This window comes from Clarias gariepinus, chromosome 27 (assembly GCF_024256425.1).
Source record: "Clarias gariepinus isolate MV-2021 ecotype Netherlands chromosome 27, CGAR_prim_01v2, whole genome shotgun sequence".
Lineage (NCBI taxonomy): Eukaryota > Metazoa > Chordata > Actinopteri > Siluriformes > Clariidae > Clarias > Clarias gariepinus.
Window position 1 is genome coordinate 7,085,332 of NC_071126.1, and position 20,311 is coordinate 7,105,642.

General features: G+C 35.3%; 1 protein-coding gene across 1 annotated transcript; it reads right to left on the reverse strand.

Moving 5' to 3' along the window:
* Window positions 1–1,143: 1,143 nt before the first annotated feature.
* Window positions 1,144–9,716, reverse strand: eif2b4 (eukaryotic translation initiation factor 2B, subunit 4 delta). The gene is made up of 13 exons (XM_053488418.1): window positions 9,616–9,716; window positions 9,166–9,203; window positions 8,911–9,085; window positions 7,288–7,491; window positions 6,297–6,379; window positions 5,602–5,693; window positions 4,311–4,425; window positions 4,159–4,235; window positions 3,883–3,985; window positions 2,337–2,464; window positions 2,049–2,229; window positions 1,782–1,962; window positions 1,144–1,655 (listed from the first exon to the last, which is right to left on the reverse strand). The coding sequence occupies exons 1-13, from the start codon at window positions 9,674–9,676 to the stop codon at window positions 1,456–1,458; spliced, it is 1,638 nt and encodes a 545-aa protein (XP_053344393.1). The 5' UTR covers window positions 9,677–9,716; the 3' UTR covers window positions 1,144–1,455.
* Between the last annotated feature and the right edge of the window lie 10,595 nt (window positions 9,717–20,311).

Consider the following 20,311-nt stretch of genomic DNA (forward strand, 5'->3'; position numbering starts at 1 on the left):
CCTCAGACTAAACGGTAGAGTATGGACCGGAAACGTCCTCAATCACTGAAAGTCAACCATCAGCTTGAAACTTTATACTTAAGAGTTTTGTAGGCATCTCTTGGGGCCAGTATTGAAACATTCTCAGAAAAAATGTTTAACAATCAACAGTGCTCGTTACAATGAGATGCTTATTGACGAGCTGGAGTCTAAATTGAGGATTAAATGCAGAGGACTGATCCAAGGGCATTGTGATTTTGCATGATGTTGCAATGCAGTGCATTTGTCATTCGCAACTAGGCCTAAAATATTTTTTTTTAATAAGGGAATACAAAAGCTTGTGTATTAAAAAGCAAGGAGATTATCTACAAAAAATAAATGTACTGTATTTGTCTTTAAGTTAATTTAACTTTACAGCCAGAATGCGGATCATTTTTGACCCACCCTCGTATAATGATTTTGTGCTTGCCAAATATGTTTACACTGAATTTAGTCACCTTCTAATATGCATCTTATTGTCAAAGAACCTCAAAAAGACAGGAGTGCTAAAACTTAGAATGTTACATGTACGTCTAACAGTAACCACTTTTCTTCAATCCAACAGTGTTTATATTCAATAGTATTATTGCTGGCTTTGTCTCCTCACATGAAATAAAAATGTTAGTATTAATATATGAACTGTACAAAGTTTATGTTAAAATAAATGCTGTAAGAAGTTTCATGTGCATGTTTTTTTTTTTTGCCTTTCTCCAGATATAAGATGCAAATAAGTGCAGTTGAATTTGTATGAAGGCCTGGGTCATATCTGTAGTCAAAAACATTTACTAACAAATTTAATTCTGTTCCAGATAACATAAATACATATATACTTTCAAATCTATGTATGAAAAAGAACAAAATTTTTTTTAAATAAGTGAATTGAAGTGCAGCTTTGGCCTGAGTTATAAATAGCAAATCCCAACCCTGGTCATTGAAGTCAAATGCAACCTTAATTTTTCCATTCTCTAAATTTTCTTACACTGCCTCACACATACAAGCTGAAGACGTGACCTGTTTCGGTGAGAAACGTACAGCTTAAAATTGGTCCATGGAGCTCCTTGTATTAATATATTCAGTCAGCCCTTTCTACTGGGTAAATGATTAGACTAATAAAAAACTACCAGGTCTTTTCCCGCTCTCAGCGTGTCTGCTTTACATCACTTTATTCCATATTATTATAGTAATGCAATCCATTTTACTCCCCAAACACACACACAAACCCACCTATCTAAACCTCTGAAGGAAAGTCAGAAACTGTACAAGTACAGAAACTGCTAAGTGCTGCAGTTGATGTCCTGTCAATAAGAACAAAATAACAGAACAGCATGAACTGAAAAGGAATTGGCTTTTTAGATGAAGATTTATTCTAGACCAGATGCGCAGTGTGTGCAGGCTTGTGAATTAACAGATGCAACAGGAAAGCCTGATCTACATTCATCACTGATCTACATTCTTCACTCGTAGCACTACAGGCACAGAGGTACAGGGGATCATGCCTAGCTCTGTGATCACCAAATCGACAAAGTCTGGAGGCGTGACATCATAAACCAAGTTCAGCAAGCCTAGGGATTTTACGCTCTGCCAGTTCTCCAGTTGGGTCTTTCCCTTACGTGTCACGATCAGATCATCAGGGTCATCTGAAGGGGGAAAAATATGGCCCATAGATAAATAAAAATATATATAATAATAATAATAATAATTACCTAGTTAAAAAATGCCAGATCATTAGATTGTATTCTAATATCCAGGTTGTTCATAATTACCAAGCTCATTGGACACGAACGAGTCGGTCTGCACTCGTTCACAAAATTTGTAGGTCTCGCAGCAGACCAGCACGGGCACGTTGTATGCCTTGGCAACAAGGGCAATTTGGGAAGTTCCCACCCTTGACATGACATATCCGTTAGCCAGAAGGGCATGGGCTCCAAGAAACACTTTGGACACCTGTAGACGAATGTAATTAGAAGAATACTGTTTAGTACAGTGCGATAAGACACAGGGTTGGCAGTCTACTTGTGTATGTCACATGCCTCAGGCAGAATGTATGACAGCGCAGATATGAGGACATAGGTACAGCGAATGCCTCTCTTCACTAAGCGCCTCAGTGCCTCCCTGCCCTCCAGTCTGGGCCGACTGTCCACCACGATGACTCGGAACTTCCTTTGGAGTTTCTCAAACGCCTCACACAGGATATGATTAACAAGTGAGGAGCTGGAAAATAAACACAATGCCAGTACACATTTAAGTCATTGCACATTCCACGATCAGGTAACTTCATCTTGCAGTTAAAACAGCCAGATAGATATTGATTTTCATACCACCCATAAACGAGTATGACATCGCCGTCGCTAATCTTTTCACTTGCATTATTAGAGATGCCTTCGGCTGCCAACTTGATCTTCTCGTTCACGTAGTTGTCAATACACGACAAGAGTTTCTTCTTAGCCTATACAGACATTAAAAAGAGAAAAAAAGCCAGGAAATATTTTTTAAATATTAATTAAAAAGCTGTGGCATTTTTTTTACCATGTGGTGGTTTTTGAAACCTCCTGAAAGCCATTGTGGCTGTTTTTACCCTGCTTATTAAATGCTTTATGAAAAATATATTTGCAGAATACTGTTTAGCCATACATGTACACTCAAAAAAAGCTTTATTTCCCCTAAAGACGTTTGTTTGCAGAACATGTGATTTCCTTGCACAGTAAGCATTAAGCAGTTAATGCTGTTGTGAAACATTTGCATTAAATTTTTTTTTTTACATAATTGAAATGACCAAAGATTTACCATATGAAGGTTTTTTTTTTTTTTTTACATTTTATCATGTATTTTAATAAGCCTTTATACAAGGGGAGTTCAACCAGGACTTTTAATTATGCAGAATAACAGAACAGAGTTATGAGAATAAAAACTCCTTTTATTTCTCTATGTAATCCCTACTACACTAATACACTTACCTATTATTTCAGAATTTAGTGCTTAAATACCATCAAGGTAGAAGGTTTTCTCAGTACATCCGGAGCCATGATCGGACTGTCTGATTAACATCTTAAACGCTGGCCTCCCAGGAACTGAATGATTGTGCTAGTGGTGGTGTTGAGTGATTGTGTGTACATTTCCCACAGACATGTGCGTCTCTTCCACAAGTTGGCTATAATTTATCTGTCCAATTTCAATATCAGGCGTTCCACTCGCTAAATGTTCACGAGAACGAGTGCAATGGGCCCCGAGCCACCTCGGCCGGGATTTTGATTCACAGAGGTGCGGGCTACTTTAAAACATTTGCACCATTTAAATGTTTTAATGCAGCCAAGAGTCTCAACATTCTGTGCTTGTAGTCTTCTGTAAATTTTTATGAAAGGTATTATGCTTTCATTTAAGAAAAATTCCATCACAAGCCCAGATTTGACTTGTGAATGCCCCTTGTATATTGTGAATATTGTTAACTATTAAGCCAAAATCTATTAAAGTAGTAGTTATACAAGTGTAAAAACTCACTTTTAGGACAATTGACAATTGTATGGCTGAAGTGTATGGGCAGCTGCTTGATCTAATTTATTACTATACGTTCTAAAACAGAATTTAACAACATTCATTCATTTAACAACAAAGATCTAATTCCCTGTCCTTTAGCATTTCATCTAAAAGATATGTTTATCCTCCCTGTTCTTGACTTAATCAGAACATGGTCAGACAGTACAGACACTAATAATAATAATGGGCAATAATAATGCTACAAAAGATATAAACATCTAGCAAGCAAACCAAGCTAAGCCCTAAAACACACAAAGCACATTCACATATAGAATGTATTCATATTTTTACAGACATACCACAGCCATGTCACTATTTAATTATATTTCTCACCGTCTCCTCTTTGCACTGATTTGGAATATTGGAGATCTCTTTCTTGACGTATTTGATTGCATTACCCATGCTTGCGGACAGGGGGCGGCATTGATTGAGAAAACTGAAGAGAAGGACAGAGTGACCAAAATTCAGTGTCATTTTAAACATCTGGTAAAGTTTACATAAAGAAAATAATATAGAAATATGAAACGACTTATACACCAAATTAATCTTATCAAACTGATGCATACTGAAACTCTCACACTATTGATATACTAGACATGGTTATATTACCTAATGTAAGGTTTCAATTTGTTCACTAAATCTCTGGACAGTTCCTCATTTGGAGGAGTACTGTAGTCTTGAATCACCTGCAACGATATTGGTGTTATACGGTTTTGCAGAAATTTGTAAATGAAAATGCTTAAGTAGTTTAAGTATCAAACCTGTTTAAAGGCATGCAGGAGAGCCACAGAGCGTGCGTTTGAGCCCGCTATGATGCCGTGGGAGTACTGCAGGCCCAACCGAACTATGGAGGGGTGTATAACTGTGGCAGGGATGCTGAAAATGACGCCTCAATTAGTAACATTATTATAATACCTTATCTTTTAAATAAAATAACACTTTCTATGCAGGGACCACAACACTGGCATGAAACAGATACAGCGATGCACAATTCATTATTATTATTTTATTACTTGATTAAAAAGTTTGCAACCACACACAATATTACAGTAATAAAACAAAACACATGGCAGGAACTGAAACTGAAATAAAATCCTAAAGAATACTGGTCTGTTTGATGGCTAACATGTCATATGCCCCAAGTTAATATCCTATGCTACATGCTATACTACATACAGGGTCCGGGGGGAGGGGGGATTTATGAACCTGAGGATCCAAAACCTGTTCAATGGATCTGAATTATATGAAAAGCAGATATTTTATCAAATTAGACATTTTTATAACGAATCATTCATCGGTTGATAGCCGTTAAGAATTGTCATAAAAGTGGTGATAATCAATTTTATATATCATAATTTTCTGTAGTTTACATATTTATTCACTTTTACAATATTAGAATGCATATTTACGGTATTATAATTTTTACTAAATGTTTTTTAGAAGCCTTAATGTTGAATGAGAAAAAAGATTATTACAGTATTTTGTTAATCTAACAGATTACAAAACTCCCAGGCTAGTAGGTACTAACATACTGGAAAAGAAACATCCAATTAGAGTTTACCTTGTTGTTCAAAGTTGAGCAAACATGGTTGCCAGATTGGACAGCTTTCCAATAAATAGGATACTATCCACATGTGAGCTACAGCATTATTGTTACTGTTTTTCTTTTCTTGCAATCATTATTTTGTTTACTTAAACTATTTGGAGGTTCATTCCCACATAACTAATTTATTGGCATTGTGAGAAAGTGCATCTTGTTTTTATTAATAATTAACGATTAATTGATTACTGGTTGTTTATGCATTAAACTATCTGTTAAGAAAAATTAGTGAAATTTCAACAATATGTTAAAAAAAGAATTTATCACAGTGAATTTATCACAGTGAAATCAAGCAGTCTTCATGCTATAATTGCACTTTGCATCTGAGTATAAGGTAATCATATGCATTTTATTTTTTACTTTTAATTCAATATTCATATTTACAAAATTCACTGTACTCAAATATCCCCCCAAAAAACTTCATGCAGTACATCATGGACTTCATGCAGTACCTGATTAGCTGTGTGAGAGGTGCCTTGCGGCTGTACTGGTGCAGGTGAGAGAACAGACTGACTTTGTAGCCATATTCTGACCTCAGAGGAATCTGTAAGAGTAAAGAGCAAAAGTGAACTCTGTCAGTCTGCAGCACAATGAAAGCCACAGTCAGCTTTTACTGTGCAGAGAATATTCTTTCCTCTTTGAGATGAGCGCTACTGCAACAATACAGATCATTTTTTTTTATATTTAGAATAAAATTGCAACAAAACAGAAAACTAATGTTTGCTACACAACAAACTCAAACCCCAACAGAACTAGCCTAAGTAACACCAGCACACAATGAAACAGCCAGCTAGCTTAAATAAACATCTACATAACATAAATATTTTCACATATTAGTGACATCTTATCTAGCCTTGCTCAGTTCTAATAATGTGCAAAGAAAATAACAATAAATTAAGGAAGCGAATACAAAAAAAAAAAAAGTCATAAAAAGAGAGAGAGGTTCCACTGCACACACACAGTACGGGGCCAGACCTTGACTTGAGACACATTTACTCGGGTCGCTTGCCCTGACCTCTGGAAGAAATGGGAGGTAAAGCATCTGTAGTAAGTGTGATGTAGTAGCTACATGGTCAGTAGGGAGGAAGTGAATAAAGAAAGAGCAGTGACAAAGACATGTAAATAACAATTCTAAAAACTTGCTGACCTGCTGTCTTTCAAGCTTCTTGGCCAGCTTTCTCACCACTGCAGGATCATCTACTTGGATGTGTTCTGGTAATCGTTTAACCACTGAGAAGTAGGATAAGTCGAAAAATATCAAGGAAGGTTCTCTAGGTATGCATTACAAAATTTATGAAATGTTGAAAATGGACATTTGCTGTTTCAAACACTTACTGGTTTAAAAAAAAAAAAAAAAAAAAAAAAACCTCACCAGGGGTCAAATTATTGGGCTGCATTACTGGAACTGGGTTAAGAATTTTCCAGTGCATTATTAAAATATGGAAAGATAGTGTTGAACCATCAACTTTGTGAAAGAATTGTGGTCGGAAGGAAACTCATGAATGGAAATCATTCATTAAACACTTTGTGACATTGCATGGTAACAAATTAACAATAAAAGCCACAGCTATGTTTAGTAGTGAAACTAAGAGGATTTCCGTACACACACAATGTGATGAGAACTCAGAGTTGGGGCTGAACAGCTGTTAATCTTTTTACTGAGAGTAATCAGAAAAAAAGCTTTAGTTTGCTAGCGAGCATCAAAATTGGACCTTCTCCAGAGTGATGCGTGATTCATGGTAAGAAGTGGAGCACATGAAGTGATGCACACATCATGCAGTGTCTACGTGGCAATAAAATGAAGTCAGGTGACAACCTGAATGTAGTGAATGTCCAGGGTATCACATCCATTGATTTTTTTTTTTTTCTGATGGCACAGGAATATTCCAGAACTCAAATTGTAAAAGAGTGTTTCTGGGAGCATGAGAAATTATTTTCACACATGAACTAGCAACCACATTGTGTTCTGAGATCAAAGCTAAAGGTGAAAAGTTTTTTTTTTTTTTTTTTTTTTTTTTACCAGGCAGTGTCTAAAGAAAGATCAATGCAGGAGCAAATAGTCTTTGTATTATACTGTCAATTTCTTACATGTTATACATAAATAACACACATCTACTCATTTACACAGTGATTGCTACCTGACTGAAGGTCACTCTGTGAAAGTTTAGTCTTGCTCAGGGAAGTGGCGCCTGGCTCTTTCTTAGACTGTTTTGCTGCGCGATCTGCTTCCTGGCGTGCCCTTCGCTCTGCCTTCAGCTCTGCTTTACTCTTAGCCGGCTTGTCCGCAGACGCTGCGCTCTCTGCTGGAGGTACACTGATAGGACCTGCAACCGCTGATGGTGCTGTAAGACCAAAGGCAGGCAGGAGCACATGAATGAACAGCATATAAAAGTACATAAAAACTGTGGATAGTGTGTAATGCTAACATTACACAATATGCTAAATGTTAAAACACATTTGAGAATCCATTAAAAATAAGTCCTAAATGTTGAAAGACAAATATTTAGTACAAAAAAAAAAGGATAATTAGTTAACCCTCTAATCCTGCTTCCTGTTTGTTAGACGCAAATCCTCAATCAGAAAAAAAGCATGTGCTAGATCACTGAACGTTGAATTTTTGTTTTGTTCTCTCTTAATCAGGTTTGTTAGCCTTTATGTGTTCTTATGAATATGAATAGTAATAAAAAAAACTTTTGTTTATTTTTCTGCTTGATTATCTCAACACATGTTTTAATGTCACTGTTAATATACACATGTATTCCCCTCCTTTTATTAATATGTCTCAAAACCTTCGCATGTTCCTCACCCACACTCACTTTTTTTAATACTCTGGAGAGTGCAAATTTGTTGTAATCGTCTTATTTAATTGTTAATCTCTTCAACAATATTATGGTCATTTCAATTATTCTGTGTGTGTGTGTGATTAAATGTTACATTTGATGCCCATTTGATTGCTTAAAGGCAGCTAAAAATATGCTATGGAGATTGTTGCCATTGATACCCACAGTATCAATGACAACAAATTCATCCTATTTCCAATGAGGAACTTACATCAATATACAAGACTGTGCAAAGATCTAGAGCCACCATTCTTTTCTTCATATTTTGCTTCCAAAGAGACAGACTTTTTGTATTTTTTAAATGTAGTCTAGAGAAACAGTTCTTCGGAATTCCTGTAGGACTTTTTTGGCTCTTGTTTTTAGTCTAGTTCCTGTAATGTTTTTGTTTGTTAAGCCACACAGTGACCCATGAATCATTTAAGCATGACTTAAGGCATTAAGTAAAAAACAAGTGCAGCTGATGACAGATGATCAGGCCAGAGATTAGTATACTGGTGATGGTGAATGCTGAGTGGATGGAATAGACAAGAGGGGAAACGAGTTTGCTGCTAAGGCATGAACAACCAATTCTGAAATTGTATCTTTAGGAACTTTGCAGCCTATTGCAGTAAAACATTTATCCCTGTTTGTTTGATTTTATTTAATCTATTAGGAAACAAGGCAAGTAGTTTGATTCAAATTTTGCCTGATTACAAAAATTAAAATGAAATAAATTTAATCTAAACTTCCATCTCAATGCATAGTGTGGCACTCCACTACCTGAGGCATCTGAACCACTCTTTTACAGCTAAAGAATATTATATATAGAATAGAATAGAATATGACTTCTGTTTGGATAGAGGAATTTTACTAATTGCCTAAAAACGTTTTGCAACTGAGACTAAAATGTTGCTCTAAATGGCCAAGCTCCATACTGCCCACCTTTCTGTGCTGGACCCTGTGTAAGCGGCTGCTGAGCAGAGGAGGGGACTGCCTTTTTTTCTCTGTCCGGTCCTTTTTCTGTTGGACCCTTGTCATCTTTTTTGCACTTTTTTTGCTGTTTCTTCTCTTTTCGCAGACGCTGCTTCTCTTCTTTTGTCAGTTCCCTGCCTTCATTCTGCAAACAGTTAGACCTTCAGACACTGTAACACCTAGGGTGAAGAAGACACATCCTACATCATGTATAATGATGCTCACCTTCACTCGTACTAGGTCCTCTAATTTCCCGTCTCCATCTGTAGACAAGATTAAGTTTATCATGACACGGTTATCAAAGTAAAATGATTACTCAGCCTTACTAAAATGATGCAGCATATTCAGACAGCATGCCACTGGAACTAAACTGTGTTATGGAATATTAAATGATCAACATTTCTAAATAGTAAATAACATCCAACCGTTTGTCCCTTCGCAATCATAGAAGTATACTTAGACCACACATTAACACAGATCACAGTCGCACAACAACACGGGTGAGAGAGAAACATGATGCAATTCTCAGTTCACTTAGCGTTAGCTGAGTCACACAGAATATGCTAACTAAAGGGGAAAAATAGCATGGTTTCAGTGTTAAAATACAGGTGTAATTCGTCAGTGGCGGTTAATTTAAATGCAAACACCGTTAGGACACGTGCTTGTCTCGTTTACCTGCAGTGTGTCTGCTGATGTCAGTCTGTTTGAAATCACCTCTTCCCTCTGAGTCTGCCATGTTTCCAGCTTCCTGCGAACATTACGGTTAAGATCTGTCGAGAAACGTTCAAAAACACCACACTGCCCCTAGCGGCTGGAGTGAGACGTGCGCCCTGAACTGACCTGTGCGCGCGAATTTTATCATTCGGCTTATACCTGAATGTTTAAACGGTCATTAAGTTTAAACAGTTTGTACAGCATCGCAAATCCAACCTAAAGCAAATTTGTTTAACAAAATTAGGACGTTTTTTTCCTATGCTTTCTAAGGCGAAAATAATCACGTGACTAATAATCTTTCACTAAGAAGTCAAGTTTGTCTGGGGATTTTTTTTCTTTTCTTTTTTTAGTAAGTTTAGTATCAGTATCAGTCATGGGCGTCGCTAGGCCATTTTTAAGGGGGCTTTAGCCCCTCTAACATTTGTACTCAATCCTCCTAAAAATTCTCCATAAACTTCACACAAATTGGTGCTCGCCCATCGTCCCCTTTAAATTTGATATGAAAGCGGCGGCGGCAGACTTCGGCTCCTCCCCGTCGTTCAGCGGGTCTTCAGTTCACCATCACAGAGCGAGGATTAAGGCAAGGTGTGTGGTTTTCGATAAACTGTTATATCTGCATCAGTGCAGTCCTTTCTCATAAATACAGTTTACAAAACGTCATAAGGGATTAATCAGTTAAATCTTCACTGTGTTCACCCTCATCACACCAGTTGTTTCCTCTAGTGAAAATAAACCCCTTAATACATATTCTATGAACATATAGTCTACTTTATAAAACCATCATGCCGTCGCTGTTTTAATTGGAAAATCTATCTGTCTATATAAAACATTGCACAGTGCATATGGCATTAACTACCATAGAGTTATGCACATAAATTATTTAAAATAGTGACACAGCATTCAGTTCACCCGCTTTAACTGCATAGCAGTGTGATTTACAGAGATAGAAAAATCCTTTTTTTTGTAATAAATCTTGTATTGTATTAAATAATGTCCCAAATCGTAAAATACATTAATTAGCCTTAGAAAATTTAACTGTAGATGAAAGGTTTTTCAAGTCACATGAAAAAAAAGATGTACTATTCTTACCTGCTGTTCATTTGGAGACCTACAGTACTCCCATGTGACTTGAAAAACCTTCAATTGTCAAAGAATTAACAGATAAATGTTTAACATTATTGGCACCCACACAGTTTATTTAATTGTCCAGCCTCATAGGTGTGTTGTTTATATTGCTAATCAATGTAAGTTTAATGTTACATGCTGTTTTCTGGTTACATTTTTCAGATTGTACCTGGTTATAGAAAAAGGTTTATACGGTAAAAAGAGTGTGTGATCGAGAAGACTCATTTGAGTGCTGATTCTGAACAAGCCAAATATGTGTTAAACATCGTTAGGGGCTGAGCCTCCCTTAACTGAAAATCCTAGAAAGGCCCCTGGTATCAGGTTAGGAAGGTTGTATCTATCTTTATAATAAATAAATTTTCTCCCTATTTCACTCTCCTCTCTCACACACACATTTACAGATTATTTTGCTGCTTATATTTACTATTGGCTTGTGTACTGAGGTCCTCTTACATTTCCTGAGTTTACCCCAGTCGCTGTCCCTCTTATGACTCTTGTTAAAGAATTTATTGTTTAAGAATTTTAGTTAGCATTCACACACGAGCACACACATAAGAGATTTTAAGATTTCACACTGAATCTGTTTTTTCTCTTTTTATTATCCATATATTATTAAATCTATATTTCAGTTGTTTTTCTATCTTTCAGTTTTGTTCTTACAGTATTATGGTTTTGCCAGTGATGTACTATGCCTCCTATGCTCCAAAGCTTGTGTCGGGCATAAGGGACAGTTTCCCGTGTTACAACAGTGTTAGGTGGCCGCACACTGTCCGGCTCTAACACATGCTACATGCTTTTTGAATGAAAACACCAAGAAAGAGGCGTAATATCTTCAAATAAGGCAGTTACTGTAATAAATAGCTAAAACTCAGTCAGAGGCTTTTTCAGGATCAGGGATGGTAGTTATGTGCACAAAGTGTTACATGTAATGTATGTAAATTATGTAATGATATGTTATGTACAGTGTTGCTTGTTATATGTCTATATGGACATGCAAACATTTCATACATCAGTGATATCATATGTCAATGATTTATATATATATATATATATATATATATATATATATATATATATATATACTATGTAGTAAAAAGAAAGTTTGGACACACCTTGTAACTTTCCACATTTAAAAAATGTGCAATAATCTTCTTTGAACAGTTATTGAGGTATTGAAATGTGTCTGATTCTTTATAATGACTCTAATTTGAGGTGCTGTAAATTAGTGATTTAAGGCTGGCAACTCTAAAAGAGTTTGCTTTCCTGGGATGGTCTTCATGAGAGCCAGTTTCATCATGGTGCTATATATATTGTGTATATATTCACACACACACAAAAACTGACAATTGTCAAAGATGTACATTTCTCCAGATTAGTTATGTTGCTTGCGCTGCTATGATCTATTTTTCACTGCATTCAGCAAAAAATATATACACCACATAAGTAAAAGTTTAGTTTTTACCATAGGAATCACATAAATGTAAAATTCTAATAAATACAAAGAAAAGGTGTTTATTGTGACTAAATTTGCATTCACAAATAACTTAACTGTAATGACTGTTTTTTTTCTCCTACTTCTTGTAGACAAAGAAATTTTTTTTTGAAAAATGAACAAAACCCCCCAAAAAACTGTATCTTACTGCACAGGAAAATAATTTTTTCTCATTTCCTGTTAGGAAGCTGCGGTCATAGTGCAGGGGCAGTCAGGATACAGCACCCCTGGGGCAAATATGGTTAAGGGCCTTGCTCAAGGGCTCAACAGTGACAACTTAAACCTCTGACCTTCAGATCAGTAACCCAGAGCCTTAACCATTTGAGCCGCTGCTGCCCTCAAAGAAGAGAACTGGCTGGGGGATTCGAACACACAACCTTTCACTCCAGAGGCGATTGCTTACCCACATACGCTGCAAGTCTCAAAGAACTTCTTTGGATAAAATATCTGATCTTATTTGGACAATATACAATTGGTTTAGAACCAGAGTTACAGAAAGGGCACCTGGTGTAAATGTCCTTACTTAATCTTAACAATTAAGAAATAAAAATTTAACGGGATAATATTTATACAAAAAATTTAATACAATATCTCTTATCTTGTTCCTTAAATGATATTTAATAGGGATCATTGTGATATTTAAGGAAGAAACATGGTTGATGTAGAATTGAAAAGAAAGAGACACAAGCAAAAAGTACCAGATTAGACAAGGGGGAGATGTACAGTAAAATGTACCCATAAGAGACAATTTAAGCAAAGGGGAAAACTGTTAAAACCACATTTTAAAAGATAGTGATCTCGTGATTTTTTTCACATAAAATAAGTTTCATCAAAACTTAGGGTTTTGTGGAAATTCTTAAAAATCATGCATGCTACTTTTTTATGTTTGCATTATATTTCGTACTGTTACAGCAAAAACATTTTATGTATCTTATTTTTCCCTTATTAAGGGAGAAATTTAAACTCTGTTTTGTCAAGTTTAAAAATAAGCAGTCACAACTCATTAGAGTACAGAAAAGAATTGCGTGTTCAGGAATAACACCTGCTGTTGTACCTACATTCAGTCCCAGACAGACACAGGGAGGAACAGACTGTCTAAGCAAATTAGTTTGTGATTTCAGGCTGTTCCAGCTCTGTTACACAATCAACTCGAGTACAACTAACAATCTGAGAATAGTATAGAATTTTTTTTGTAATTGTTTCCTGCAGTTAGTTAAAACTATTTGGGTAATCCTCGTGAACAAGTTGGATCTTTGTATTGGTTATATGTATGAGCTGACTTGCAGATCTAAATATGTAATTTGATTGTGATGTGACTCAGCAGCAGTTGATTTTTATTATTATTTTTATTTTTGAATTTAAAATAAAAGCATAATATCGCAGTGATTGATAAATGTATTTGGAAAAATATGTTGTAACACAAGTAGCCTTCTGCTTGTAGTGCGTTTAATTTTTTTTTTCTTTACTTTATTGTCATAAACTGTCATAAAATTTTGCTATAACAGTAACACGATTAATTTAAATTATGCTTTAAGAGCAAGAAATCAGTAATCACTTTAAACAAGATATTCGTTCTTCTTATTATTTTATTTACAGAAAATATGAAAGGCATGGAATATAAAATATTATGAAAAACTTAAGTGATTCTTACACAACATTCATTATTCATTTAACATTTTATTTTCAGTTGTAATTGTAAGTTACATAAGCATAAAAACTGTGCATATTATATCAAGGTTAAAGAAATATTAAATATTGCATTTTTAAAAATTATTTTATCCTTTTAACTAATTTAAAAATGGCACTTAATTTTTGGTTTGTTTTAAATAGCCAGGTTTTTATTAGCTATAATTCTGAATTGCTGGCTGAACTCACAGCGCAGTAGCTGGTTGAAGGGGACCAAACCTCACAGAAACACCTGACTTGGTTCCATTTGACCAGCCACAGCAAGGTGTGTGGATTCATGACAAGTAAGGGAAAGACAGAAGAAAAGCTGGTATTAGTAGCAGGGTTCAACTGTTTTTCATCCTTTCTAGTGATCTTGACATTTACCTGTTGAGAGAGAAAGAAATTCTAATTAAAATGTACAGTGCCACTCGATGCAATCTCAATATATATCAATGTCAATATAATTATTTTAAACCCTTTTGTGGTGTTTATTATTCACAGTTTTGACTAAAGCACCTTTTGACCCAGTGTTACACTATAGCTTTAGTTTTCATATGTATCTAGATGTCTCTGTTTTAAAGTCTTGTGGCACTTATAGCATAGTTGGGACGTGTATCTTTGTGTAAACTTTTTTTTTTTTTTAGATGTTTGTTTGTTTGTTTTTATCATGTTACTTTGTATGACGTGCACAAATAATAAAAATTTAAATATAAGAAAACAGCAGAACATGGATTCTGACTACATGTAGAGGACAGGCCTCATAAGGTTAAACAGAAAGATTTGAACAGCTGCTTGTTCTGTCTGCTCAATGAGACAGATAGAGCAGACGGTGATGAGCACATGCCTTTGGCCAACCAACCACATAAACAACAGTAATAGCACCTGGTATCCAGGGCTTGCCTATCAACCCTGCACAGGGCAATGATACAAATGCAGTCATATAAACGTATTTTCTGAAAGAAGAAAAAAAAAAAAAAAACGCATAAATGTTTAAGCTTTTTTTCTCTTGTTGACCCTTAATCCTGATGATAAATCCCCCCTGAAACCACACACTTCCTTACATTCCATAACTGGATTATTCATATGGGGATATAAGGAAGCATGTCTTCTCAGGGGGCACTGCACAGACAAAATACCCTCTTATATGGAACTGCATCTCCGCTACATTAACTTTATAGCAATTTAAGTGCAACAATAAGAAGGAGGGTGAAAATATTAATATACATGCAACTAAAGAAAAAGGGGAAAAGGCTATTTATTCTGGGTAAGTATATAGCAGTCACTCAAGAAATAATCTCAAGTGTAATGTTATTGTAAAATAGTAGCTGAAATTAAAGGTTACCTTTACTGAATGTTACTGGAGTCCTGCGTTGTATATTTGTTGTCATCATCTCTGGTTCAAGTAAAGAGAAGTGTATAAGGTATATTTAGCTTTAGTAAGCAAATGTAAAACAATCCCCTCTCGAGCTGGAATGTTGACTATCTACAGAACTAGAAAGACATCCGTGAACTGTACCGCTGCCTTTTACGTTGCAGAGGTGTGGAAAAGTGCTCTTAGCCTACAGTAGATCAAAGGTAAGCAACGATAAGTGTGAGGTTGATGGCACTTCTACCTCTGCTTCCTCCCAGCGCACCTATTCACATGGATTACTTCTGTCAAACGTGTGATATCTGGCATTTGTGAGTTTGATAAAAAGCAGGTATGCAGTAATATTGTTCAACTCCAAAACCTCACTCAAATCTTCATTAGATAAACGTTAAAGATGGAGGGCTACTGAAACCTAGGAAACTAAATTGACCTCTCTTTTACAAACAAACCACTACCTCTATCTTAAAAAGAAAAAATCTTGATGGATTAATCTAATACTTTTGCCATGGTAGTATGTTTATCTTTACGAGCTAGATTTAACTGCTCAATTAGCAGTACATGATCACAGAACGAAACAAAAACAAAACCTAAATATTTTAACACCAATCTCTTTAAAAGTTTGCCCAGAATAAGTTAACGATCTTCTTCACACCCGTCTCTCTGGCCCATTTTGTCCCATCCTCCTGTTAGCCCAGCTTGTGGTTTCTGCTCAGGCATGTCTTCTCCCTCCCGGCCTTTTCTATCCCTCCGTCTCCCTCACTCCCCCCATGCCATGGTGGCCTCCCACCTGTTGGTGTCCTTTAGAAGCCCGGGCCTCTCCTGCGCCTGCTGTCCAGCCCAATCAGGGCCATGACATGGAAGAGCAAGTCACACCTTTCAGCTGTTCACACTAGGCCTAAGACACCCTACACCCTTTGCTCTCCTTTTTTATGCTGATTTCCGATACTCCTGAAAGAAATCAGCAAATCCTGATGCGTGGCTCTGGAAACAACTGTAGGATGATTTTATTACCAGATATTGGGCAGGTATGTGGCTAGAACCAACCTGTTTTTAGGGTATAGTTACTGTGTTCTAGACTCAGATCAGTAAATTTTGATTAGTTACATGTGTCATCCATCATGTATTTTTTAACTTATTTACATACTTAATAGAGAGTGCATGATGCTGTAGATCTTTATTTTCTTTAATATATATAGAGCAATTTTTTTTTATCATAATCTGAAAATGAAGACAACTGTGGTTCCAACAGCACCAATACTGAGTCAATAATTATAAAATAAAGTTAAAGTTTGAATTTTTATTATTTGCTTGTCCAATTTCTTTCTATCCTTCTTCTCTTCGTCTTCTTCTTCTCCTTTTTTATTTTTTTACCATAAATGAATCCTGATTTGATTGCACATCTGACTTGTTATTGGTGAGAGTGAAGAGAAACAGGAGAGTGCCAGCTCTATTTTCCCCTGCAGCAAGCATGGCATTATCCTGAAGTCAGCACCTGTGTTCTAAAACGAGCCTGAGCAACAGGAGCCCTGGACCCATTCACAGAAAGGCAGGGCTACAGACGAAGCTTACACTGAAACCTAATGCCCTGCAGTATTTTAACTGTGTAAACCCTCTACATATAGCTACTATCAGTGTCCTAGACTCTTGTAATACTCACAAAACAAAACGTTTAAAAAAACGACATATTCTGCTAGAGAAACATATGATCATGCTGCTGGTAATTCAAACCCCAAACTATGCAAAGTATGATGGATGATTTTCATCAGGCTGTATACAGGATACTAAATTTAATATCATTGTCTTTAAAAAATAATAAAAATGTGTTAAAAGTGTGATCTGAGCATTAAAAAACAGGTGATTTTTTTTTACTGAGCTCCATTTAATATAAATTAATAAATACATAAATATAAATCAAGACTTCTCAGTGTTGATGTCAATTCCAGACTGGGTCAGTGTTTTTATTTTTAACTCAGACACACACTGCATGAGATTCAGCTTGCTAATAACTTTGTTCCTCTCTGTCACATGAATTCGTCAGCCAGCATCCCTCTGTATTTCGGAGCTCACTGCTCTTTTACTCATAGCAGCAAAAGCAACATGTGATGTCTCTGGAGATGATAGAGTGTGAAAGCTGATCTGGGCTCAGATGGCATACGTATAAGGTTCAGAGCCATTTCAGACATGCATGACACCTACCACTGATTGCAGTTCAGACCTTACAAATCTTCGGCTATGAGATAAAATGTATAGCTAAACTAATCCCCTAAGCCGTTCCTATTCTCAGTGTTGTCTAGGGCCCACGCATTCAACAGCTGAGCAAAGTTTTCTATAGCAGGTGGATGGATCTTTATTCTGCTTAAGAGCATTTCCTCTAATTACATTCTTTTAAAACAGATTCATAGCAGTCTACACTGTAGTTTTGACATTTGTAATAAGTTGTTGTAGTATATAAGATGAGAGTACAGAATATGGATGGATGCAGCATTCTCTATGATTGCCAAAAGCCCAAGACTGCTTAATAATAATAATAATAATAATAATAATAATACATCTAGGGTGTATTATTATTATTATTGTTTATAAATGTTTAGAATATTTTTACTATTATGTTATAATGCATACATATAATTTAAAGAATTGTAGATATCATTTGAACAACAATTAAATGTTGAATAACGTATCATATGCAAAACCCAACAATACACATTTTAAAAAAAAAAATTTACCTATAAAGATTTAGATTTTGCATGTATTGTATCTAAGATAATTTTTTTATCAATTAAATGAAAAACACAAACAGTAACACTTTTGAGAAGCAATGGGACTAAAATGTCTGACTCGCAAGCAAACAGTGCAGAATATCAACATTTTAAAGGAAACACCATATAAATTTTAACTCAGCAACACATCTGTCAGAGGAAATAGCAGAATAGCAGATGATATTATTTTTTCTTTTTCTGAAGTGTGTTTAAATTTTTTTGCCTGACTGTATATTCAACATATTTTCAAATATTACTTTATTGCAGTGTAGCATTTAAACCTGTGTCAGTACTAAGACCTGTTGCTGGCAAAACAGTTAGAGTTAAAGGTGAATTCCTTCCTTGGGGATGCCAGTTGCTCGGGCTGAGCTTGAAACAGCTGTCCCAGAGAGCCCCAGCACACAGCAAGAGGGATCAGAATAGAAAAGGTCAAAGGAGACCTGTATTTAGGCTTGTAAAAGTTAAAACAGGTGCCAGTCAGAGCCAGCAGATGACAGTTTTATCTCAGAAGAAAACATGGACATACATAGAGCGGAAGACAATGACAAAAGGGATTCATAGAGGAAAAATGATCACTAAAAATATATACCATTTTTGTTCCTTCTTTAGAAATAAGCTTTCCTGGATTATCATTTAATACTTTTTTTACAAATATCTTATTTAATACATTTTATAAGCATGTTATGCCACAATGCCCTGCTAAAGAAAAGAGCAATCACATGCAAACCACTAAATAGAAAGAGACCAAAAGGGAATATGACAGGAAATGCCTTTCTGACCTGCCCCACCCTGTCACCTCCTGTTTTACTGCACATGAAAAACACAGGGTGTCAAGAAAGAGTGTGTGTGTGGCTTCAACTGGTGTCAGCTCCCGTGTTGTAAAAGCAGGACATCTCCTGAAAAACGTGTGAGAATTGATGCCTAGGACACGGATTATTTAATAACATGTAATATATTTTAAAAGGTTTGCATCATTACTGTAATGTGTTAGACTGGTGGATTGAAAACTCTCTATATGTTTGTTGAGGGGAAAAGCAAAGTTATATAAAACACAAAATAGAGCAAAACCTTTATTTAAAATCATTTCGGAAAAATAGTTCTTTCTAGAGGATTTTTTAACTACTAGCTGGTTTTATGGGACTATTTAAGGATTAATTGGGTGTTGTGAATGTTTAAACCTTTAATTGATAATGAAAGCATTACACTGTATTTATTAATACACATCATATCAACATTTTTTTATTAAAAATATATTTTTAATATTCAAACAACAACAAAAACATCTGTAATGACAATCAATACAATAAGAGCAATGATTATAACAATGAGAATAGTCATAATAATTAGAGCAAGAGAAAATAGAAGAGGATGCAGAGATGTTCCATGTTAACTTAGACATCTTTTGTTATATTGAACTTCTAGCTGCCAGACACACAGTATGTGGCATAAAATTCCTTTTATTTAAAACAATTGAAAAAAAAAACCTATAATAATAATAATAATAATAATAATAATAATAATAAAAATACAAATAATAATAATAATAATGATAATACAAATAATAATAATAATTATTATTATTATTATTATTATTATTATTTAGTGAAACAATTTGCAGTTTAATCCAAAAAATGCAGAAATTCACACATTACATGGTCTACATTCATACTTAGGAAATGTCAAATTAGGTAGTATGTCAAATATTAAGTCACTCACTCATCTATACCTCTTTATCCTATGCCATCTGTACCACTTTATACAGAGTCATGGAGGGCCTGGAGCCAATCCCAGGAGACAAGGGCATAGAGCAGGGTACACACACACACACACACACACACACGTAAAAAAGAGAGAGAGAGAGAGAGAGAGAGAAATTGTCTATATATATAATATATAAATATACAGTAATATATATGCGTGTGTATATATATACACGCATATATATTACTGTATATTTTTGTTATATATACTGTATATATTGTGTATATATATATATATATATATATATATATATATATATATATATATATTCTCTCTTCCTCTCACTTTCTTTATTTTAATATATATACACACTCGTACCCACACAGAGACATACAGAGACATATGTAAACAAAAGAGAGAGAGAGAGAGAGAGATAATACACACACGAACACACACACACACACACACATAACTCTACTTATTTGACCTGCACAATGCCTATATTTGTCTATACTGTATATACACTCTTACATACACTCAAGT

Bases quoted from the DNA above. Each gene is read 5' to 3' on its own strand.
- eif2b4 (XM_053488418.1), bottom strand. From the start codon at position 9,676: ATGGCAGACTCAGAGGGAAGAGGTGATTTCAAACAGACTGACATCAGC. The intron at 6,380-7,287 runs GTAGCAATCACT...CCTACTTCTCAG, and splicing joins ACAGAGTGACCTTCAGTCAG to TGGTTAAACGATTACCAGAA. The intron at 2,465-3,882 runs GTGAGAAATATA...ATGTCTGTATAG, and splicing joins ATCAGTGCAAAGAGGAGACG to GCTAAGAAGAAACTCTTGTC.